We start from the raw sequence: 26,244 nt of genomic DNA, 5'->3' as shown, positions 1-26,244 counted from the left end.
CGGAATGTTTCTCTGTTAGTAGAAAAATAATAAGATGATAATATAATACATAAAAATAAATATAAATCTAAAATTAAATATTTTATGCTTTAACTTAAATGTCACATGCCGCATTCTTGGCACGATAATTATCACCTATATATATATATATATAAACAAACGGAGCACAAATACATGCATAAGTAATAAGCAAAATAAACAAAAAAGTCTAAAGAAAATATTTAAAATATTTTTGATTTATAAATAGGCGTGCATACATACCTACGTACAATATTGAAATATTTTTCAACACTTGAAAGAAAAAAATTAAAATAAAAAAACAACAAAAAAAAGAAAAGAAAAAAAAACAAAGCAAACATTGTATATGTTTAAAAGAAATTTTTGTGGTCAAGAGAGGAGAAAGGTTCAATTATTATTTTAGCTGGAACTATATGAGTGCTATTATGAAAGAAAGATTGGAGAAATTTTTACATTTCATCTCATCGGCCAAGTACAGAGTTGGATAAGGACTTAATTTTCTTGACTGTCAAAAGCCAATGTAAATACGTAAATATATTTGCGGTCAGTACGACGTCTGTACAAAATAAATGCTAAGCTTTATAAAAAAAAATTATGGTTTATATTTATTATATCGTAAAATCAACAATTAATTCAAGGAATTTATTGCCGCCCAAGAAAGCAACATTGAAATAGATTAAGTCGGTGCTCGTTAAGTTTACAGTGAACATGAACAATAATCAACGATAATTTATTCGGGGAATTTAATTTTAATTCGTTCACGTTTATGTACAGTAATGATTTGCTGATAGATATTATTCATATTATTATTATTAATTTAGCCAGAGAAATAAATAATTCTAAGAAAAAAAACTTAAAAGCGTTAGCATCTAACGCTATCCGGCTTTATTAAAAACTCCACCGAACTTATTAGACGAGATTTTTTGCCTATTGCCACTCAAGCGATTGTTCAAAAAATACATTAATTTAATAAAAATATAAGTTTGGTATACTAAAGATTACCATAATGTATTAAAGATAACCACTAGCTAAGTGGATGAATTTTAAATCAGTGAAGTGAAATGCTAAGCAGGTACACAGCTGAGTTGAATACAAGTTTAAGTTTATATAAATTATATGTCGTCTTATTTGAAAGAAATTCTTAAAGGTAAAAATTAAACAGTCTACTTCAATCAACAATCTAATGATACATATAACAGATATATTAATTAATGGGCAATAGCTCAGAACACTCGACGGTCGCTAAAACCTTTGAGATATGCAAAGGAGCAACTAAATTTGAACATGTTAAGGGCAAATAAGTGTAAGTACACATAAAATGTTTCAGAAAAATGGAAAAGAATAAAGTTCATAGTGTCCAGTAATCTCATCAATAAGGTACGTCTCTCGCAAGTTGTACGAAACTTGCTTTAATTGATAAAGGAAGAAGTTCGTTCATTGTCCACCATGGATGGATGCAATTAACGTAAAGAGTAATAGACAGTGAAAAAATTAGTTAATTATAGAGGCATTAACTCCATAGAGGTAGTTAGACATACATATATATATAAGACAAATAACGGTACTATTGCGCTGCTAATGGGAATTGTTTTAATTTCATAATGTTAAGGCTTAAAAAGGGCAGAATATAACTTATATAGAACGGTAACTTAATAACAAATGTGAGCTGAGAGAAAGTTGTTCTAAAAATCAGTAGTTTGTAGTTAGTTTTTTTTTGAACATAAAGTGCATGAAAATTCTTAAGATTAAAATTTGAAACAGTGACAATTTTCTTATACAATATCTAAGACAAAATGAAATGTTAGGTAATTGTTGGTACTTGTTATTGCATCTTATTAATGTAAACCCCGAAAGTCTAGACTTTTATTATTTATCCTTAAAGTGACTTGATCCTAAAGTATATAACCCGTTATCATCTTACATGATTTAAGCTCTTGATGCTGATCATTAATATATGTTAACAATGGATGAAAAGTAAATCGTATTAGCATAATACATACGACTAAGTACACCCTACACAAACTTTTCGCAGTAAAGCATATTTTCATAAGAAATTAAACATAAAAAAACAAACCTTGTTAATGATTTGGTTGTTTTGTCGCTGTTGTTGTTGTTTTTCATATATTTTTTTAATAAAAAAAAAATATTTTTGCACCTTTGCTTGTATAAAAAAAAAAAGCATCAAATGCTTCATAATATATGATTTTGTTGTTGTGTCAATATAAACTGAATAGATATGAGGCTGTTTAACAGTTTGTGTTCAAATAGTATGTAATTGAAAAATATTTTATATTAAACCACATCACTAGCAAAAAAGAAAAGCAGAAAAACAACATGGGCAACAACTATAGCAAAAACAACGGCAACGACAACGACATCAACAACTACAACAATAAAACGAATGATTGCAATAATAGCGTATAGTACAATAAATAAGCAACAATTTTACAATAAGCTCGCGCGCAATTGCTCATACGTTTATAGTCTTGTAACGTTTACGTCGACAAGCAAGTATGGAATGTGGTTTTGACAAGTTCTTCTATAATTGTACGGAGTGCACAATTTTGCTATTTGTGCTATGAACATACATACAATACATACATGCAAACACATCGGCAAATCCAATACACAAGGAGAAAAACAACAAGCATGCAGTAGTTTATATAGGCAAACGATTGTATGCTATATGAACCATAAATACTTAAAACAACTTACGTAGCTGCTTAAATATGTACAAATACATACATACCAGCTGCGAAGATATGCACGAGTGTATGTGTAAAATTTACAAACTTAATATTGCAAATATCAACTAAAAAATGGAATGTATGTATATACAACTATACTAATGTATAGTAAGTAGAGTGCCAAAGGCTGGTGACTTGTTGCCCGCTCCAACATGCACAGCCGCAGCGTACACAAAAATATGTCGTTTAAGCAAATAAAAACACACATGTTCTCCGCGAGTTTCATAAACATATATTTTTGCGAATATTTATTTTTTTTTATTTGCGAATATTTTCTGGGAGTAAATTTTACTTTGCTGTACATTTCTTATGAAAGGTGTTTTCAACTCTTCTGAGAGTAAAATGTACTAACTGCAAAAACTATCGCCGCTATATAGTTTACTATAAAATGCTCTCACTCGTTATGCGATAGCAAATAATAAGAAGAAAAAAAAAAAAAAAAAAGAGTTGATGCTCGCGCACAATGCTGCCAGATTTAAATAATTTACATAAAAATTTTCATTACTGCAACTGCTACGCAATGCAAAGAAAAATTTTAACCTATAATATACGATGATGTAAGAAGCACTTTGGAAAGTGGAATATTAATACATATACATATATAAATATAAAAATATGTAAAATTCCATTGACTAATTGAGGTGATGTGTTTGATTATGTCATTTAGCTGATTTTTGTTTGAAATATGGAATGAGCATGACTACGTAAAAATGCCTATAAAAACGTAATTTGAGATATATATATATATATGTTTACCTAAGATGATGATTTTCTAAAATTTGTCCCAGCAAGAAGGAAAAACTCTAACATTGGCTCTCAATTCAACCCATGTGTATTTCAGTTTATTGAAGCTGTATGTAAACAGCACTGAGAAGCTGTCGCAAAGTATTTTAAACGCTGGAATGAAGTTCAACCGAATGGTAACACTATGAGAGCAGGGATTTACGATTCCCTCATGAAAAGAATGTACTTTTTATTTTTTTCTTTTAGTTTTTTTTTTTTGTCTTGTATAGTTTCAGTTTTGTTGGTTGGTTTGGATTTGCAGAGCAAAGAGATAGATGCATAGAGTAGCATATTGTAATCGTGCATAGACTTCACATTGCAAGCATGCAACACTAAAACTGCAAAGTGTAAATGCGTGAGCGCATGCAGCCATGCAGCTATCTTTATATTCGTAAGCACACTTCATACACTCTTGCATATATAAAAGTAGGTGTATGTGTGTGTGTGTGCGCGCGCGCTTACCACTTCTAGCTGTTGCTTTTTTATGTAGAATATTATGGCTGTTTAATATATATAGTTACTGTCATATGTTTGATTGTATGATGAAAAAAAAAAAAAAAAAAAGAAAAAACGTATGCATACATACAGGGTGCTTAAAGATCATAACCCAGAACTGTCATGCATGCATTATAAATCACACCTATTTTCGTTTTAGTTATAAGTGCTGAGTTTAACTCAAATTGCATACGACGTCGTGTACGTAAACTGTTAGAATATAAAAAAATATATATATATATGCATATGTACATATATTGTGGACATGAACTTAGCATAGTGTAGTTAGTTGGCTATGTTGTACATTCTAAAGACTATTATACGTTTTATGGTATTATGTATTAAGATTCGTTACTAATAACCGAAAAGGGCTTAAGATTTTTATTTTCTTCTTTTTATTCTCGAAAATATCTAATTTCATGTAATACCTTTATTTTGACATATATGTCAGTGTGACGGACTTAGGAGAGTTTATTTATCATGCTCGTTCGCTTAACACCAACCAAAGTTTTTACTGATACGTGTATTTTTTCTTTCCTTTACTATTTCATTTGTAAGCACCCGACGACAATCTTCTTAGCCGGTTTATAACGTTTCTTATACATATTATTGTTGTTGCTGTATTGTTTTTACTCTTCTTCTTCTAGATATACGTTTTCATATATGTTAGATATACGCGCGTTCACGTTTATCCATACATACATACATATGCACATATATTTCATCCACCTTCAACCATATCTAAGTATATGACATAAATTGGTATTCTAAGCACAACTTATTTTCTAATACATGCACAATCAAGCACACATATACACAGTACGGATTTATGTACCATGACGTTACTGTTTTGGATAATGCGATCACAGTCAGTGATGATAATAGTCTTGATATGATGTAGTTAGAGATTTGACATTTGTGAAAAGGCGGTTTTTGTCGCGATTTCAGTAGATAAAAGGTAATAATTGAAGACAATGTCCGTACAAAAATCTCATGAGGAGAATTTCACATATATATATATATATATATATATATATATATATATATATATATATTAGTTCAAGTTTAGTTATTGAAATCGCAAAAGTTTCTTGTCATTGAATAGCTCATCAGTGCCGAGCGTGCGTTCAAAGTTATTTTTCTACTGAATTTTGTAATCCTCTCGATTAACATTTATATGAGACTTTGAGTCAATACACATTCCAAATTAAAGATAAAAATTTATAAAAAATTTTCCTTAGTTTTCAATTTATTTACATTTTTAGTAGTTCCCGAAATTTTCAGCGTGATCAGATGATAGTTTCCATTAAATAATCTTTGCCTGCAATTAAAGTTACAATAACTGAATATGTAATAACTGAATATATAGTAATGCGGAGGGACAAGGCGTCATGAAGATGTATTTGCTTTGCTTTTCTGTTCGGGCCATTTTGATATAGTTAAGTAGGACACAATGCCTTAATAAGCGTAACGTTTTAAGACATTTTAACACCATCGACTTCTCTCGCGCGACCATTTATAATTATTACCGACAATATATGTCTATAATTCAAGTTTAAGCAGATCAATAAAGCGTTCGAAGAAAAATTTTAAGAAATCGAAAAATTAGGAAAAAAAAAAATAGTCCGTAACTCCCACAACAAACCAATTTTATTATGTTTAGTTTATTTTATAAATTTTTTTTCTTTTGCTAGATATTAAAAATTAATTATTAATAAATTTAATTAACTAAAAAATTGCTGTAAAGTTATTGTAAAAGCTTAGAAAACAAAAAGAGAATGAATACGAGAAGTAATCAACTCTAATTTTGCGCTGCATTGACAAATGAATTTGAAATACGTATTTTTGAACAACATGGACTATGGAATCAAATAAAGACAAAAATGTCACATTCCGCGAATTTCAATCAAAATCTGTTTCTATACTTTTACAAGGACGTAACTACCGTATCTGAGTGGATATAAACTCCAGGGTACGATTGTGTTTGGCTGTGTCTCTGTAGCCAATTCTTATCCTAACTGAAGATTAGTAAAATAAAATTTTGACTTTACTTATCTTTACTGCCTACTAAGAGATATAACGGACTATATTTTGACGTTGTTTAAATCGTCGCATGCTGGACGACAGAACTCGTTGTTATTTGTTGAATTTGAATGTTGACAGTATAATTCTGAATAATCATATTTTGATAGACGAGCTGTTACGAATAAATATGTATGAATAAATTTGATTTGAAGGTTGATAGCCTATTATACACTTCTACAAAGAAAAACTTAATATACCGCGAGTCTCATTAACATTGGGATTTTCCCTCGACAAAAAGTAAATGCTTGTTAAACGCTTGTAGTCCATTGTCGAAACATGAAAATTCGAAGACCAGAAATTGCCAGGGAAAACGCCCAATTCTTAGTGGAACGAAGGAAAAAAATGAATTTAGAAACGTAAAGAAAACGTAAATTTTTCAAAAAAATCTATTATTATTATTATTTTTTTTTTTTGTTGATTTAAATGATCTTTTAAATAAACAAAAGAATGACATACCTTCTCGAAGCACGCACCATAACTCAAACAATTTTTGAAAAAAAAAACAAACACACAAGGAAGTCAACAATAGGGTGAAATTCTTCGATTATTAATCATATCATCGAATATAGTTTAATACGCGTATCAATCTTCACATTTATATATGTTTTTTTTATTTATGTTTTTTTCTTTTTCTGATGTATCATATTTTATTTATTTAATGTTTTTTTTCTTTTTTTTTTTTCTTTTTTAAGTATCGAAATGTCTGATAAAAATTATTTTTATTTATGATTTATTTGTCCTGATTACTGTATATACATTATTCAATTGTTTACTAATATGTAGATAACTATTGTGTGCATGCGTATGCATGCATGTTTGTGTGTTCTTCAGTATTTAATAACGTAAAGATATACAAGTATCTATGCATGTATGTATGTATGTATGTATGTATGTAGGTACGTATATATATATATACGAGCAATAATTTGAGCAATACGACAACACAACTAATGTAATGTGCATACACACACTAATGCAGAGTACAAAATATCGAGCTCAATACTCTCAATTCGTTTGCTCTGGTATGTGAAGGTCACAACAGTTGTTTTGTTAATGACAATGTGCAAATGCCTACACTTGCATACAAGACAAACATAAATGCATACTTACGTACCTACGTACGTGCATACGTACTTATGAACATTTATACATAATGCAAACAATTGCATAAAGTACAACAAACAGACTGTCTATTTAAAGTTTGAAAAGAAAAAAAAAAAAAAAAAAAAATTCAATTGAATTACGATTAGAGTACTTATCAAAACGTAGGCTAGCATAGAGGCAGGCAAAATGGATCATAAATGATAGCATTATTCCATATTTGTTTCTCTTTCTTTTCTTTCTTTCTTTTTGGTGTCAAAATATCAATTTTCGGCTTGAAAAAATTTAATGGTTTTTCTTTCCATACTTGCATATGCATATTTAATGATTCAAATTTCTAATGACGCATGCATAAAATCTGTCTTACTTTGTTTATGTTCATTAAAAAAATTTTTTATTATTTTTTTTTTTTTCCTTCTCTTTTATTGTTTTATTTTCCTTTACTGTAAGAATTTCTACATATTAACTTTTCCTCGTCGTCTGTTAAAGTAGGAGAATAAACAACAAAAAAAAAAAAAAAAAAAAAATGAAATAAAATTTTTCTTATGAAATTTTACGCATCATATGTAATAAAAGTCCGATATGCATATTTAACTAAGGTATAGGCTTTCTACGATTCCATATACAGCGCCAATCCCTATAACACACACACACACACTTACACTGAACCAATTTAGCCATATCTATCTGTCTGATCGTTCAAATTCAATTGGACTGTTCAAAGTCACAGTAACTTGTACAGCAATTAGAAGCTTACGGTATTGGGCAAAGGGAAAATTTGATTGAAGCGCTTTTTCATTGAACTTCTAAGACATAATTCTTATATTTTGAGTGCATATTTTAAATCACATAAATATTTCATTTTGATCGATAACCTTTTGCCATTGTTCTTGTAAAATTCTTATGCCATTCTTGCGAAGCTTCTGCATTTGCGGAGGAGAGAACTGAATCAAACGATCTTCACATTTCTCTTTCGAAGGCATCTTTAAGCCAATAATAGTGTTTAGAGTGAAATCAGAATGTAGAGTGGAAGAAGTATTAGCGGGACAAGGACATGCCTGTATTATACGATGGATGCGTCAAAACTTTCAAATCAATCTCTCTCTTTCTCTCTCTCTCTCTCTCGATTTGGATATAGTCATCAAGGATACGCACTATAGTATTGTCATGATGAAAGACATGGCCGGTTAACTTCGGACGCTTTAGCTCAATTAGTCGCATTGGGGGGAGTTTAATTGATTTGATTAGTCAGATTGGGTCGCTAACTTGACTTGAGTTGCTTGCTTTGACTTTTTCGGATTAACGAATGTCACAACAATATTTTTCCCTTTAAATTTTCTACGAACTCTGTTACTTTTCACAGGTGCTATTTAATAAGGTTATTGTTACCACAGTTCCATTGCTCTTAATGCATTTAATAAAGAAAAACACTGCGGACTTTTCTCTTTACCTAATAATATTCGTAAGCTCCTTTCAATTATCCTGGAAATTTGATGTGGAATAATTCTGCGATTTATATAATGGCTGAGAAGGCACTAAGACGGCCTGAAAGATGGAAAAAGCTTGATCTAAAGATTTAGAAGACCAACTTTGTTTTTTTTTTTTATTAAACGAAACTAGGTTAAACGAGATTAGGAACGGTTCTGGAGTTCCTGCACCAATGCGTTCATTCCGTTGCTCATATTCTTTTTAATTCGTCCTCTGCACTGTATTTAATTATTGTGGGTATGTCAGTAAGTCAATTAAATTCATTCGAAATTTGTAGATAACAATGCGAAGTTTTTTTGAACAACATTTAGATTAGAAACTAAGAACTGTTATGGAATATAGGCTGGTTTTCCCATTTTGTGGGGAATATTTCGAAGTTCTTTTCTATTTCTATCACTGCTTATCCTCTTATTGTACTTTTGGATGCTTTCGTCTTCCATCCTATATTAAGTGTTCGTCTAAGGCTTGCTATGAATAGGAGGTTGCGGAGGTTTTTTTTTTTGCACACATAGTTATAGACGCATTACGTCAATGTTTTGCAATGTCCATAGTTTAATAGCTCAGTTTTTGTGACAGTTGACCTTTCGAAAAACAGAAAGATAAGCGATCGAAGTAACGAATATAGTTATATGTTACGATTATCAATAAATTCTTGTTAAAAATTTTTAAGCAAAATGTAAGTCTATGTAATATGTACATCAATCTTACGGTAGCAGGTAACCCTAATGATCTTGTTAATCTACTGGTAAACATCATCTTTGGAAACGAGAAAAAGATAATTAAAATATATTTGTTTTTTTTTTGTTTTTTTTTTATAAAACTTTAAACGAAATGAGTGTAACGGTTCTTTGCTTAAGCGCTTTCATTATAAAACGTTCGTTGTAATAAAATAAGCCTAAGCTCGTTAAAAAGTATCGGTTTGACTTTAAAAAACAAAATTTGATAAAAACTTTCATCTGTAGCAATAAAGTTATATAAGCAAATATTTAATCCAATAATCAACAGTGGCTTCAACTAAATTGCCATTAATTTTCAAAGCATCGAATATTTGATTTCGTTTATTTAACTTAATCAAATGCAAATGCGATGAGTATTTCACTTTTACAATTCACCTCTTGTTCTAATGATATATCTATTGCAATAAAGGCTTGAGGATATATATTATATAATATATTAAATACAAGTTTTTCTCAACTACATACGAATCTAGATATATGGGAATGTACAGTCATACACTGTCAGGATTTTTAGGCAGAATAAAGTTTAAATTATAGTTTGAAAGTAATATTTGACCATTAAAATCAACGCCTACACGAAGAGGGCAGAGGATTAATATTAATGATCTCCACTTAAGTTAGATATACTAATTATGTTTCTATGAAAGACATCCACGCTTCTTAAATATTATGTAAATCGATACTATGCTTGCATATACACGCATGTATATGCATATGTATAATTTTCATATTAATTATTTTGAAGTAGGAGTTAAATATTATCATAAAAATATTTCGAAAAATACAACTAACAAAACTATACTCGTCTTAAAGCGAATCATAGACACCTAACACTTATCTAGCAAAGTAAATATATATATATATATATATATTGCTTAATTTGAATGTATCGAGGATCAGAAGAACTTTTTTACAAATATATGACAAAATTTTGTAGTAAAAGTAAAGGAAATCACTTTCCTATGTTTATTTTTTCTTGCGTTCAATTATTCACTTTAGAATGGAAGTGAAGTGATTTTTTTTTTTTTATTTTTTTTTTACCACTTTTACGATTAAACTAATTGAAAAATCTCTGTCGTCTCGATGTCAAGATCCTGTAAACAAATTTCGATCAACTTTTAATCTAACTTTGTTGCTTGCATATGTTTGGATTTCTTAATGTTACAAACGCTTGATGAAAAACAGGAGCAAGTTATTATTTGTATCGTGGATAACGTTTTGAAGATCATTCAACTATTATTGAAATATGTTTGTCCAGTTTGTCATGGCTTAAGAAAACTTTCTAGTCAGTAGTGACTGATAGTGGCGTCAAATGCTTAGTTGAAAAGTAAGCCATAATCAAGGCAACCTAACCAGATATACCGCACAGTTCAGTGACTTATTTAAAAATCAAATCCACAAAAAAAAAAAGCAAAAAAAAAAAAACAAAAACAATAAATGAATTTAAAATACTTTCGTAGACAATGTATTTCCGTTCGGGAGACATGCGATAAACGTCTCAAAAAGAATGTTGATGAATTTCAAAAATAACGCGTAGGAAGTGTCAAAATAGTGAAAAATTTTTATTAAAAACAGAATACTTTTCTAATCGTTTTTTTTTTTTTTTTTTTTTGTATTTTTCACATACATACATACATACATACTGACAAAGAAACCTTAGGAATGCAGATATATCCTGCTATTATTATATTTGTTCATGTGTTCATGTGTTCATGTGTTCATGTGATACTCATCACGGGGGTATATTAAAGTTTGTGAAAGGCTTGCAATGGAGGCTTGAATGTACTTTTAACCGATTAGTGTGACATTGATTAATCAATTTGATTGCATTCCTTGACATTTTTGTCTTCTCTAAGGAAAACCTTTGGTCCATTTGTCTGTACTGTGCAAAAATCTAAAGATTAGATGTCTGCCATCAATTGTGTAGGGCTGTTGTTTCCGCGATTATACGGGTAGAGTATATTTTTATTGTATTGCAGCTGCAGCTTAGATATGAAAGCATACTTTCTCTGGAAATTGGGCTGCTACTGCTACGTTATGTTACAGTTTTTCGAATACAAAGTCTACGCCTTCATCTTTTTTTATTGCTGTCATCTATTTTTGATGAGCAATATTTTCTTTAGTTGTGAATCGTATTAGAAAATCATAAAAATAATAAGTGCTAGATATGTCAGTGTAAGGAGGGACTATAATTTCTTTTTCTTTTTCGTGATGTTTTTTTTTTTTCCTTTTTTTTTTTTTTTTTTGTCAGTGTCCCATTCATACCACTCAAAAGATAAGATTAATGTTCCAACTACGAATAGTTAAATTATAGTATTAGGTAGTTGAAGAGGAATCCTGAACACTTAACATTTATAAAACTGTTTAAGGCATGTTTGCCTTATGATGACACAATAGCTTCGGACGGATTTGAAGAGCGCTTAGCAACATCATAGCGGCATTTATTATGCGTACAAAAAGGTGTCTTGTGCGCAGGTGTCTTCCTGCTTTATGCGACTTAAGATCTTAAATATTAGAGCTTCTATGAAGCTACGTTTCATTTCATATATTATTTGTTCTAATAAGTAAATAATATTTCAAAATCTCGATGCCGCTTAAGATGCCAGCTTTTGAATGACTATACCACTCGCTTCTCTGCAATGGGGCAAGAATGTGTTGACATTCCGTCCATTGAAGCTTTTTGCTCTGACATATGTGACATTTGCAAACTCATGATACGAGTTCTATATTATTCGATTGAAAGGTTCCAAAGGTTCCAGGTGTATATTGGACTTGTTGGGTGGCAACAGTAATCGCAAAATGCCACTTATTATAGATTATCTATTATAAGTCTGTGTAAGAAGTTCAACATGTTAGATTAAATGGAAAATATTTCTGATATCAATGCGAAACAAGTTCATTTCTTTGTAGCACTTGAAAATCCTATGAAGCATACACAGTCTCGATATCGACAATGTCGTCTAGGTCGACTTAGCCGCATTCGTCTATTGTTGGAAGTGTCTAAGTTTGAGAAACTTTCAAATAGGCATAGTTTGCCTTCTATTAATTTAAAAATAATTAGAGCGCGGATTGAAGCAAGCAAAGAGGGATAAGACAATAAATCAATAGATATTGAAGCTATAACGAGCATTCAAGATTCATCTGACGGTGGACGAAAAGCTTTCTTACATTTTTCTGTGTTCGGTGCTAGACTTTAAAGTTACTAAAGAGACTGCTCTTTTCTCGTAAAGTATATTTCAAGCTCTAATAGGAGACAAACGATGGCGATGATGGATTTTATAATATCTCTGAATCAATTTTCAGTTATTTAATTGTTATGAATGATATCTAATATTATTCTTTAGTTTTGTTCAAATATTTGAATTCGTTATCAAAAAAAAAAAATAAATAAATAAAAATTAATGCCAAAGTAATGATTTATTAAAAACAACAAATGACTTAAGACCTTTTTGGAGCGTGTTTTAATCCTCTAGCAAAATAAAGGTCCAGGGAAATGGCGAGCGAGCAGTTATGAAATGAAATCATGAAATTAAAATACAGTGACAATGTATGCAACGAACGATTGCAAATATTTAATATAACATTCTTTCCTGTAGTAGTGAGTCTAATATATTGCTTTTGTGATTACGTTTGAAAATATTTTTATAGTTTCGTTGATTGATAAAGCAAATTAACGGTTAAAAATCGAAACGAATTGTACATAAATTTATGTGATATACACATTTCGACATCGTTAAGAAAATTATCCAAAATTTATGTGTGTTTGTCTACAAAAAAAAAAAAGAATAAAAAATTTTTTTAATATATACTCAGTTAGAAGGCGCGGTAATAGTGTAGTTCAATGTTTTTATTTATTTATTTATTTATTTTTTGTTTTTAATGTTAATTTTTCTTTAAAACGCACTTATTATAAATCAATATTAAGTTATTGCAAATAACTATAGAAAATTTTTATATTTTTTGTTTGATGAAAAAAAAGGGGAAAAAAAAATTGCTTGCATTACGAATAAGTTTCTATTGTCCGCTACGGTTATATATCAAGTGTGCTTTGAAATACTTAATCAGCATGCACGGAACGTATTCATGGCGCAAAAATTTATTACAATTGTTTTGACTTTGGAATTTAAACCACAAAAAAAAAAAAAAAAAAAAAAAAAATTAAATTAAATAGAAATTAGATATTAAACATACGTAGATATCGATACAATAGTGGCGGCTATAAAGACATCAAAAACTGTTAAACATTTTTATAATTAAAAGAAAAGAAAAAATTCAATTTAACAAAGCAATTAAAAAGTTATGAATAATTAAATGCAAAGATTATATTTTTGATGGTAATCAAGTACAGTTAGGCACAAAATGTGTCATTTTTAAGATAGAAATGAGGGAAATTTGAAAAATTTGTCGTCCAAATGTGATGAACACAGTAAATTTTAAGATTAGAGGAAAGTGTGCAGAATTATTTTCTAATCCAATGCTATCTTGAATCTAACGTACGATATATGCAGGTTAGTATTCTCATTCAAGATGTTTTGCTATCGAAAAAAACGTAGCAAAGAATGTCTACTAATGTCCCTATGTGATGTATGAAATGAAGTGAAGAATGAATGAAGAAAATTTCGACTAAAGCTTTCGGTGAGTCTATGGTAGGCAATTTTTTCGAATGCTTTGGACATGAAACGTAATGGATACTACACCACGATAACGGCCTATTTTACAGATCATTGTTTTTTCGGCATTGTTTTGATCAAAAACAACACCGAATTCATTGAACTTGGCCTCCTGAGAACTATTCCTAAAATTGAAAAGGTCCATTCATGAAAGCAAGCAGTTATGCCATGATTAAGGAGCTAAAGACCGCATCGCTTGAACAACTACAGTCAATATGAAAAAGTGCATATCACATGACCCTCGAGAATTGAGAAATGCCCTGCCACAAGTAATTTATATCTAAGGGGTGTTACTTTGAAGAACACAAAGCAAGGTATTAGTGAATATATATAAAAAATTTTCGAGAAAAATACGAGGTCGCCTTCATTGTTATGAACACACATCGTATATATTTATGTATAACATAAATATACGTATAAATATACATATTTAACTTTTTTTCTTTTTTTTTTTTTTGAGTTTATTTAATATATGCCCTCTTTAGCATGTATATATAACAAGTGAAAAGACAACATCAGCGTATCTCCATCTCTATTAAAATGGAGGCTATAAAAATCGATAAACCTTAAACGGTAATAATCTAAAAAAAAACAAAAGAACGTAATGAAACCTTATAAATGAGTTAAACTGACCTGTCACAAGCAATAAAAATTTACTTAAAGTCGCTCTATACAGAACTAGGAGTAAAATTACGAATAAAAAACTGAAAAAAAAAAAATGAAAAAAAATAAAAATAAACCGCGAACAATAACAGCGACCATAACAATAATAACGATAATAACATTCATTTCGAAAAGCAATTGAATTGAATGACAGCTAAACTTCGTGGGGGCGGTATTGCGGAAAAATAAAGACTATTAAATTAAAATCGAATATATATTTTTATTTTATAATAAAACTAAAACCTTTAATAATCGAATTGGCTTTAATGTCATAAAAATTATAACAAATCGTAATATAATGCGTTTTTTCGCTGTAGGCTATGCAATTTATAACAATTGCATTTTCAACTCATATATAATTTAATAAAAAATTCTATACATTCTTATCAATTATTTTAACACAACAAAAATAATTCGCAATATGTTGACGTCAGGCGTACATTTTTTTCCCCCTTAAAAACAAAAAAAAAAAAAAACTCATTCATGTCGACTCTCACGTCTGCCTGCCTTAACCGAAAAAAAAAAACTATTCTTCTAATTGAATTCTAAATTTTTTTACACACAAAAAAAAAAAAAAAGAAAAAAAACTATTTACATAAGAAAAGTATTTTTGTGATTTTAATTTTAAAAACACACAGAACACATAATAGAAAGTTTTATTCAGATATTTATCACAGTTAATTATATTAATTATATCGCTTTATGCACGGAAAGCTTGTGGTGTATATTTGACAAATTCTCTAAAGTACACCTATCGACATTAATTTTTTCGTAATTGTCAAGTGGTCTAAGGAATTTTCTTCGGCCAAAAAAAAAAGATGGACAAAAGACAAGGAAACTTCTCGCATACATTTGAAGATGATTGAAAAGCTGTCACGCTTGGCGAGGAATGCCGTCTCGCCAGAAAAGTTGTCAAGAGAGAGAGACTTAAACGCGCTTAGAAAGGAACAACCGATTACTTTGTGCTGTCAGTACTTGCAGCGGAGCATTCGCTGACTGACGAAGAAAGTAGATGAACGATAACTACTTCATCCCTCTATCATAATATCTAGAAATTCGAAACAAATATCAAAGACCACGAGATGCATATTCGTTCTTCAGCAAATCAATTGAGTGATTCGGAAAGAAATTTAGTTTTTTTGGCCAAAACAAATATCGATTTCTTTGTAGTGCATAAATATTTTATCAAGAATTCGGTCGATATCAAGAGATTTAAACTCTCGGTGATCTGATTAGTTGTCTTGGTCTTTATTTTGCCTTTATTAGCTTGTACTGTCCTTTCAGATGCAAAAGCACTGAACTGAAATTTTGCAAAGCGATCTTGGCACTGATGTTTTGTCCATTCATCCTTTCCTTTCCTTTCCTTTATCTTTTCGCTAGTAATTGGAACGAAGTACGCCGAAAATGCTGTTTCCGTCTTTTCGTATTTCGTAAGGCACAATAACAAAACCTATCGCGCAAAATCAAAGTAAATTTTTCCAATGCAAGCATGGCGATATCAGCTATCAAATATATGAAGATAGCGGCCTTTTAATGACTCTCCGAATAAACTAATCCTTTGCGAGACTCCTGTTATAACCAAAGACGAAACCTAGTTCGTAAACTAATTTTCAGAGTTAAATAGAAAAGTGTTGGTTAAACCAATACTAGCGTCATTAGACATAGACTAAGTACAATATGTGCTACTCTGTGTGCATTAAGATGTTAGTTACATCCAAATCGATGTCTCGATGAATCCTTCAATATCTTTGATAGACTCTATAAAATTGAATAGTGAGAACAACGGAGTCTTTGTCCATCTACTTCTTAATGCTCACAACCGCATCAATCAAGAATGGCTATTCTTAACGGAATATTTCAACTTCTTAATGGATTATTGTTATTATTATAATAATTTATGTAAGCTAGCGAACTAAACTCTAGTTAAGATTATCTGCTTCTTTTTTTAGGAGCGATGGATTAAATGATTAATCGCGAAACATAAAAATGAATAAAAGGAATATTTTGTATACTTACGTGAATAAATTGGACAAAAATGTCTACCGGAATAGAAAAAACGATCTCGATAAGCTGAGAGGTACATTGGATATTGATAGAAGAGAATAAGCAATTTTTACATATTTTTGCATGACTTAATCCACTATTCACCAACTTTAAAAAAAAAAAAACCCAGATTTCCGCAGACAGAGAAGCAATCCTATATAAAATCATATCTATCTGTAGCATTCACATTCACATTGCCCACACCTTTGAAGTAATTATCAGCCTGTTTCTCCCTTTGCTTTGAAAAAAATCATAAAAAGACTCAGTACGACTGACTATCTTTCAAATTTTTGTTTTTTTTTTTTATTTTTCTATTTAAAAAGCATTTGAACCTTAATGCGCAAAAAAGTAATTTAAACTAACAGACTTCGAATGCAAGCTTCAATATTACTTGAACCTGCCATTAGATATTAACATGAAAAGAAATTGTTTTACTATTACTTATGGTTTTCTATATCAGTCGAGATGCAAAGTAATTACTTCCTATCAGCAGAAATGAATGCTAAATGAAACAGTTTTGACTTGTGTTGTAAAAACTCGTTAAATACGCTATGTAATGCAAAACAAATTTCTTCCTAAAACTGTTTGATCTCACTCTTGACATCTCTAGCTGACATAAGACAATTCCAGCAGTTTTCATTTAGGATTTTGAAAAAAAAAAGATACGTTTTCATGCATAGTTTAGCTTTAGTTTAGTTTATCCAGTCGTGAATGAAAAAATGAAAAAATTTCCAGCATATAATTGGTTTTAAAAGACTCCATTAAACTACAAAGTACATACAACTAAAACTTTTAAGAAGTGGGAGAGTGACATTGTTTTTACTATGGTCTTGGTCACTAGAACTCGGATAAAGTTTATAAAATTACGATTTTTTTATTCGAATATTTTTTTTTAATATGACTCCCTTCGGACTCAGAGGACGGCAGCTGTCAGAAAAAAGAGAAGAAATACAAAGAGACAGGAGATATGTGCTCGATCGATAAATGTCATGCCTTTACCGGTTGAACATTCACTATAGCTACGAGTAAAGAAAGCTTTGTCGCACTTGAGATTTAAATCTGTTTCGAATTGCATTGAATTGGACCTGTCAGTCCACAATCCGTTCTAAAAAATAACTGCAAAAGCATGCATAGAATGAAGGATCGGGCGAAAGCATATGTGCCCTCAATTTAGGGCAGCTATTGACGTAATCCGTCAGCAGTGGAGACCCACTTTGAGGAGACAAATGCGAACGGAATAAAGTGGAACTAATGAACGATTTATTTTTGACATGTTTCAAGCCACGTGTACTCTTTTCGAATACATCAAATGCGAAAGGGTAGGTTTTCAATAAAAAATACATATATGTGTATTTTTTTTTTTCCCCTTCTTTTATTTATGAGGGGATATGTAAATTTTTTTTTATAGAGTTAAATATTCAAATAATAGAACAGGCCATATGACAAACAAAAATTTTTGTATATTGTTTATTTATTATGAAGTACAAGCCTAGTTAACGATTGAAATATTCATTGGCAATTGATAGATATGTGATATGTGCCGTTATCGGTGCACATCTCAAACCGTATTGTAAACAAGGCTACATCAAACAACACAAGGTACAAATGACTTTCAACGTGTGCCAAAAAGGGTACACGGTGAAGGGATTCGGTTCAAATGATGTAAATGCAGGCCTTCACCATCTTTGAGCGTTTGTCTGGTCTTGTCTCTGTCTACTATTACAGATGTGTGTGAAAATTCCTTCCGAAGTAGAACGTAGGATTTTCTCTTTTATTTATAGTTTTGTAAAAATCATATGATAAATATCATTATCATGTATTAATGACAAAAAAATGGAAAATTATTTTGCAATTTATGCGATGCCTCACTTCGTTTGCAAAATTGATGGAATTTCTAAAGTTTATATTTCCAGCTAATGGCATTTTATAGCCTCTTGTCAAATTGTGAGACAAGAGCAGCAGCAGTAGCAGCAGCAACAGCAGCGAGCACCCTAAAACGTTTGCATTTGCGTTCGAGAACACAAATTAATGTCGAAAGATTTCACTGAATTTTGTATTTCATAAACAAAATTCTCAAAATTCACAAAAATGTTTTGAATTGTTTTATAAAATGTTACAAAGAAAAACAAAGTGAAAAAAAAAACAAAAAAAACAAAAAAAATACGTGATGTGAAATTAATTTTAACACTCCATAAAATTAATTTCAAAGAATTTTAATATTCCACACATTCCACACAGCAGCACAATAAAACAACAACAACAACAACAACTACAACAACAGAAACAAATACGGACATGCATAAGTACAAGATACACTTGTGTAAATGTATTTAATACGTTATTCAAAAACAAGAAAACAAAACAACAACAAAAAAAAATTTCCTGATAAATCTTTTTTTATCTCATCAAACTAATCATTAACGATAACACAGTTGATGTTCCTTTTTTTTTTTAATATATAGATACTTAAGGAATGCAGAAAATACCACTTGAAAGGCCATAACAAACAAATAGCTTTAGCTCACTTTACATTTAATGCAAGAAAAAATGTTCAAAGTGTTCAATATTTGACTTTAAAGACTTTGGCAATATTAAGGTATTGACTAATATATTAAATATTCGATTAATAGTTGTAGTGTTTGTTGCTTACTTTCTTTCCATTTATGTGATCTAATAAATTGTTGATGCAAAAATAGAACAACTTGAAATTTAACTATCCTCTTACAAAGTAGATAAACGCAATTTATTTACGTTAATAATGCAAAGAATTTTTATGAGATCAAAATAAATTTGAATTGTTAATCTTATCGCAAGATATCTGATATATTGTAGAAACCAGAACGGAGATCTAACGAATAGCAGACAAATGTTGTCGCCAAGAGTTATTTTTTTCATTTTTTTTTTTTTGCTTTCTTTTAAACGAGTTTTTTTGTTTAGAAAACAGATAAATCTCTAGAAAAGAGCACATATAAAATATAGATATTAAGTAATGTCAACAACCGGAACTGGCTCTGCCGAATGCTAGCTAGCTAAGGCATACCACAGTCCACTTTTGAAATTTCTTTTCTTTTCTTTTCCTTTCCTTTTTTTTATATATATTTTATTTTTAATTATTTATTGGAAGGTTTTTCTTCTTTACGCTATTTATAGTTACACAAAACCGCAATCTTTTGAGGATTGTGTAGGTGATGAATTGCCGGTAGGTTGGGAGGAAGCCTATGATCCTAACATAGGTCGTTATTATATTAATCATATTGCTCAGACAACGCAATTAGAAGATCCCCGCCAGGAATGGAAAAGTGTACAGGAGCAAATGTTGCGTGATTATTTGTCCGCTGCCCAAGATCAATTGGAAAATAAACGTGAAATGTACGATGTTAAACAACAAAGGCTGTTAATAGCCCAAGAAGAATACAATCATCTTAATAAATTAGCAGCAAGTCGTAGTAGCTGTAAGTATATTTAATCCATTTGTTGATCCAAATTATTAACTTTTTTAATTAAATTTTAAATTTTCTAGTATGCTCTTCTTCGTCGTCGTTGAGTCGCCATGATCCTGAACTGCTTAGGGCTGATCTAATGTTGGCCAAGGAACGCGTACGCCAATTGAAACAAGAATTGAATCATATAACCAATGATATTTCTTATACTGAACGTGGCATGAATACTTTATACTCAGTAGGTGAGAAGATTAACGCTCGTCAAAACGGTTGTTATGATATTACCGAAGTGCAAGCTATACGAGAGGAAATGCTTAAAGTTCACAAATCCCTAGTGTCGGGAGAAAAAGTCCGTGAAGAGTTGATGCGTAGCCTAGTGCAAATTAAAAATGAACTTAGTCGTCAACAGATAAATGAAGAAAATGCCGATCTAATGAATGCATCGTCGCCATTTGATCGTGTCTGTGTGGCTTCGCAAACAGATCTTTGCGGCCCCGGTGATAATTTAAACAGCGGTGCTCGCTTTGCCGAAATGGCAAAAACAAAACTCCAATACGCTGAATGGCGCAAACATATAAAACGTCTGCAACAACAATTAGCTGATCATGTCGATCGCATAGAACCCGGTCAATTGGAATCAGATAAGGATCGCATTCTTTTAATTCAAGAGAAGGAAAAACTTTTAAATGAATTAAATAGCATTTCGCTTAAGTCTCGCACTTCCGAAGAAATTCAAGTCATTCAAGAGACGCGAAGAAAATTGGAGGAAGATTTGAACGAGGCGTATGAAGCCACTAATCAACAAATTAACAATCGCTTGCGTTTCCATGAGGAGAAACAATTGCTTTTGGGTAAATTGCAAGAGGCTCTTAAGTCAACTAAAATGTTGGAAGAAAGATTGAAATCATTTTCTTCGGAAAGCACTTTCTCGATTAGTAGTGGCTCTAGCATGGGCTCTCTTTCTACGGCGAGCAGCAAAAGTGCCCTGAGTTTTACAGATATTTATATAGATCCCTTCGCAATAGATCCGCAAATCGATGTCATTGATTTGCACCGTCGATCGCAACGTCTATTCCAACCGCACCAAGCTCAACCGTTGGCCCAGCAAACTTCCTCTGATCAAGTAATGAGTCATCCGCAACTTCAGCAACAACAATCCTCGGAAATTTCACTGTCACCGCGCAGTAGTCTTTCTATGGAAACTCCACCCGCCTCGCCAATGAAATACAATCCGGTCACCGAGCAAACACAGCTTAATGTGTCCCAGCAGCAATTGTTAAAAGAAGAGCCCACGTACGCTAATGCTGGCGCTGTACTACAGTCCTTCTATCAGTCTGCTCACTTAACGTCTGCGAATAGAACACATCCCTACGATTTAGATTCTACGGTTTTGGACTGCATGATGCTAGAAGCTAAACTGCAAAAACTTAATATGTCATCGCCTCGTAACATAGGTCCATTATCGCCGATATCGGAGAAGCCATCACTGCTGGATTTACCGCAGGAGATATTAAGTCGTTCATCATCCACATCAAATACGCGTTCAGTATCGGCAGCCGTAAGTAATGAGTCGGTGGCTGGTGACTCGGGGGTCTTTGAAGCTTCACGGGCACATTTACCTCGCAAAGAATTGGCGCAAGTGCAAATTGGTTTAAAATATTTAAAAAAGGAAGGTGTCTTAGTAGTATCACTAGAACGAGCGAACAATCTCCTAGCGCTTTTATCTTCATCAGTGGAAAATTCACAAGTGTAAGGCGAGAGTTTTTCCAAAAAATTGATCCCATATTTCACCCAATTTGTTTTCTATTTATCATTACAGATACCTACGAGCTGCCTTGTTACCGAATTCGTTAACGTCCATACGCACAAAAGCCATGCCCGATTTTCAGAAACCAGTATTTAACGATACATTTGCTGTCCCCATAACTTTGAGTAAATTGTTAACGAAAAGTTTGCATGTAACAGTTATTAGCATGACCGGTCAGAAGGAGGAAATTATAGTAATATTCCAAAAAAAAAAAAAACAAACCTATTTAAAATTAGAATTAATTAAGAATTGTTAATATATTCTAGGGCACTGTACAAATAAGTATGGCGGAATTCAATCCGGATGATTCTACCTTAAAATGGTATAATGTATTGAGCTCCAAATTTATGCCGACGTTCGAACCATTAGATATGCCTTCGACCAGCGCAACAACTGTAGCGACGGGATCGGTGCCAGCAGTTCACTGTACTTCGACAGTTAATACGGTAGCTCCTTCCCCAGCTCATCATCCTCCCGTGAATGCGAACAGTAAAGAAGAATCGTCCGATGAATCTACGATAACATCATCGCAAACTTCCACGTTGACCCGCAACCAAGCGCCACCTTTTGAAATGCAAGCTCAGATTGCTGAAGATGTGCGTGAAAATTTGGAAATTAATGATGACGAAGAAGAAGAAGAAGGCGATGGCGAAGAAGAAGACGACGATGAAGAAGAAGAGGACGACGAGGAACTGGAAGGAGCTGTGGGAATATCAAATGGTAAGTAAAAAAAGATCCTATCAATATCTCAAGCGATGAAACTGAAAGATCAATTTGCCTTTCGTCAAAACACAGATTACACCAAAAAAATTTTAGATGCCTACATGTACGTAGACAAGGAAACAAATACAGAATGTGCATTTCCACCTGAAAAATCAAGATCCCAACAGGGACAGCAAGTCAATGATGATCGACCGGTAAAAAGATCCCAAACATTTACACCGTCAGCAGCGGTGGGTAAAAGTCGCTACATTTGCCGTCTAAATCGCAGCGATTCCGATTCGGCTATGCATTTCGGTGTTACACCTCATCCCTTTCATCGCGGTGCTGCCGAAAGGCGATCTTTACGTTTCCACACCAAAGCACCAAAGCCTACTACAAGTAAGTCTTTATTAAATAGATTAAGTAAAAGCGAAATAAATTTACGGGAGCATCAACACTTTTTTTTTCTTTTTTTGCAGAACTTCATCATACTCATATACCACGCACTAGTTTAGATTTAGAGCTGGATTTGCAAGCTCAGCATAGCAAATTGGATTTCCTCAATGATCAAATAGCTAAACTACAAAATCTAAAGACAGCGTAGGTTGAACAAGCGGGACGAAATCATATCAAGCTTTTTTAAAAAATTTCCATATTTTTTTTTTATTTCATTGTGTTTTCTTTCTATAGATTGGAAAAGGCCCGAGATAATAGAGATCCTTTGATTGCTGCTTGGGCTATTGAAAATGAAGAATTCCAGCGCTTAGTTGAGCGTGCTGATCCTGCAAAATGTCCCGAAGAGAAACAATTGCAAAAATTGCTAATGAAAACTGCTAAAGAAATTTACAAATTACGCAAAACTAAAGTACCTAAAGGGTGCCCGGACTTGGTGTCGTTCAAGTAAGCGTATACTCAATAAATATGGCTTATATAACATATAAAATGTTTTCGTTCATTATTTTCTCATTTTTTTTTCTCGTTTATATTTTAGAGAGAAAATTTCCTTTTTTACACGTAAAGGATTATCGGTACCGGAATTGCCAAATGATTTTACGCTTCCTGAAGCTCATTCAATTGAAGAAGAGGAAGAAGAAGAAGTAGAAGAAGAGGAAGAAGAAGAAGATGATGATGATGAAGATAACGCTGCCGAAACAGCAATTGCAATTAATACGGCATTGGTAGCCAGTAGTTTAAGGAACAAGAATCTCAGTGAAAACCATAGCGGAGTAACGGGTCGTAGAGCAATGAACATTGCTGCTATCAACTCAAAAGCAATAAATACAAAACAAGAAGAAATTGAAGAGAAAAATTCTGCAGAAAGCACCAAAGATCAACAGGCTAAGCAAACGCAGCAAGAAGAACAGCAACGTTTTGAATATGTTGTCGATCGTGATTACGGTGTTGAGGTGTAAGCTGAATGAATCTAACTGTAGATATATATATATATATATATATATATATATAGATAGATATATACATATACCTACAAAAGGACCGACGGAGAGAGAGATTAAAGAGATCGATAGATAATTAATGTATAAAGCCAGAGATTATTAAAAATTTTTAACTTAAAGCTAAATTTAAATTTATATATAAAATTAATTTATTAATAACGACTACAGTTTTTCATAGGATCATTATATAAGCGCGCTTCATTTTCGATAGCTTCTTTTGAGTTCATATCGCGACATTTTTCCAAGTCACCTTTGACTTAGCAAACGCTATCAGTGTTAATTATGAAATAATAAACTTTTGGGGAAGTTTGAAGACCGTTTGACTACCGCCCTAATTGTTCATAGAGACATTACTAGCTAAGACATCATCAGCAGCAACACAATCAAACGAAAGAAATGTATAGATCTATACTTGACTCTAGAAATGAAAGTTACACAATACAGTTCTAAACTACGTTACGGTCAGCTGCGACGCAAAACTTTGTCGCATAATCATTCCGACAAACACGTTCAGTCCAATTCCCCTCTCAACAATTTTAATTGTTGTGAATTAATCCAGCATTTAATCAAAAGTTTGCTTGAAGTTTGCAAAAATACCCACAAATATGTGAGGTTTTGTTACGGGATAACATGCTGGTGAAATTATTGAGCGAGACTTTCTGCAAAGCTCAATAGGACTCGACAACGTATCGTATACGTTAGTTGGTTTCGATACGGAGGCATTAAATGTCACGTAACGGACAAAGATGTTAGTAGAAAGGAAGATGTTAGGTGAAGGAACGCTGCTAAATCAATGAGACACCCTACATTCGCGTGGAGTACATAAATGTTTATTAGGAACTAAAGAAAGAGGAAATACAGAGAGAAACGACAGATAAATTGTGCCTTATATTAAAACTTACATTTCTTTTAATGAAATTGTAGCATAATTTTTTTTTTTATAAATATTTTTACGAAATACCATTAAAGTGTCAAAAGAAAAGTTAGTTCTTCCATAATGCTAAACACGTTTAAGCAAAAATTTTACAAATCGTGAAGAATGAAAGGGAAGAATATTGAGAAAGATATTAGTTAGTGTTGATTATATATGTAAAATTTTATAAAAAAAAAAAACAAAAAAAAAGAGAGAAAACATTTTAGTGTAATTTATAATTAATTACGTAAGGAATGTGTAAAGCGCTCACGTTTTTGTTGAGTTTTCATTTAAGCTAAAAAGAAAAAAAAACAAAAAAAAAAAACAACAATGTATACAAACAAAGTCGCTTATTTTCACAGTGACCTAAGTCTAATTATATTAAAATCGTTTTTTGTATGTTAATGTTTTAAGTGAAAGGAGAAAAAAAAATTCATCAAAATGGAAAAATAACGATGATATGTAAATATTGCATAAGTCAGTAAGCGGTGGCTTTGCGGAACGGATTTGGGTCACTTTCAAAAGCGCCTCACATATACATAGAAAATAATAAATTTTCGAATATAAGCAAAGTAGTAAAGTAGTAGTAGTAGTCTGCAAAAAACTCATCCCCACAATCTTTTCTTACGCGTTCATCTTAGTTTTCCTATTTTTTTTTTTCAATTCGAGATCAAGTTTTACTTTTTACTTTTATTTCTTTGTACAGTGTTCTTGCTCCCGCTCCCCTTAACTTATAAACATTTTAAATGTTGTAGCAATAAATTTTTTTATGCATCCTGTTATTATCTATATATCGCATAAAACAAAATTAGATTTTAATTTAAAACTTATATATTTTATATTAAATTATATATGTATGTATTTATGTATGCGTGGTAATCATATATTGTCTGTATCATAATGATCACAGTAACCTTGTGGAATGTTTTTATTTTGCTATTTTCTTTAACAAGTGAAAGAAGAAGAGAAAAGAAAAAATATTTTTATTATTATTATTTTTTTTTTTTTTCTTTGGTCACTTGATTTCATTAAAAATTTGAATGTTTGCAATGTGTGCTTGTACTTCTGTTCATGGTTCGTTTAAATTCTCAAACAACT

The 26,244-nt window shown here is 31.5% G+C and overlaps 1 protein-coding gene across 1 annotated transcript in view; it reads left to right on the top strand.

The window, feature by feature from the left end:
• The window catches only part of LOC119634350 (protein kibra), a 43,745-nt gene extending 18,271 nt beyond the window's left edge, over positions 1-25,474 (top strand). The window contains exons 2-9 of the mRNA XM_038028437.1: positions 19,981-20,282; positions 20,351-22,019; positions 22,090-22,270; positions 22,344-22,797; positions 22,873-23,178; positions 23,259-23,379; positions 23,470-23,679; positions 23,771-25,474. Coding sequence (XP_037884365.1) covers positions 19,981-20,282; positions 20,351-22,019; positions 22,090-22,270; positions 22,344-22,797; positions 22,873-23,178; positions 23,259-23,379; positions 23,470-23,679; positions 23,771-24,191 — 3,664 coding nt within the window. The 3' untranslated portion in view covers positions 24,192-25,474. The remainder of the gene's footprint in view (positions 1-19,980; positions 20,283-20,350; positions 22,020-22,089; positions 22,271-22,343; positions 22,798-22,872; positions 23,179-23,258; positions 23,380-23,469; positions 23,680-23,770) is intronic.
• The last annotated feature ends 770 nt before the right edge of the window (positions 25,475-26,244 follow it).

The sequence above is a fragment of the Glossina fuscipes genome, unplaced genomic scaffold, assembly GCF_014805625.2.
Source record: "Glossina fuscipes isolate IAEA_lab_2018 unplaced genomic scaffold, Yale_Gfus_2 3, whole genome shotgun sequence".
In the NCBI taxonomy this organism is placed as follows: Eukaryota; Metazoa; Arthropoda; class Insecta; order Diptera; family Glossinidae; genus Glossina; species Glossina fuscipes.
The sequence above is the reverse complement of the archived record's forward strand: the minus strand, read 5'-3'. Positions and strand labels throughout refer to the sequence as shown.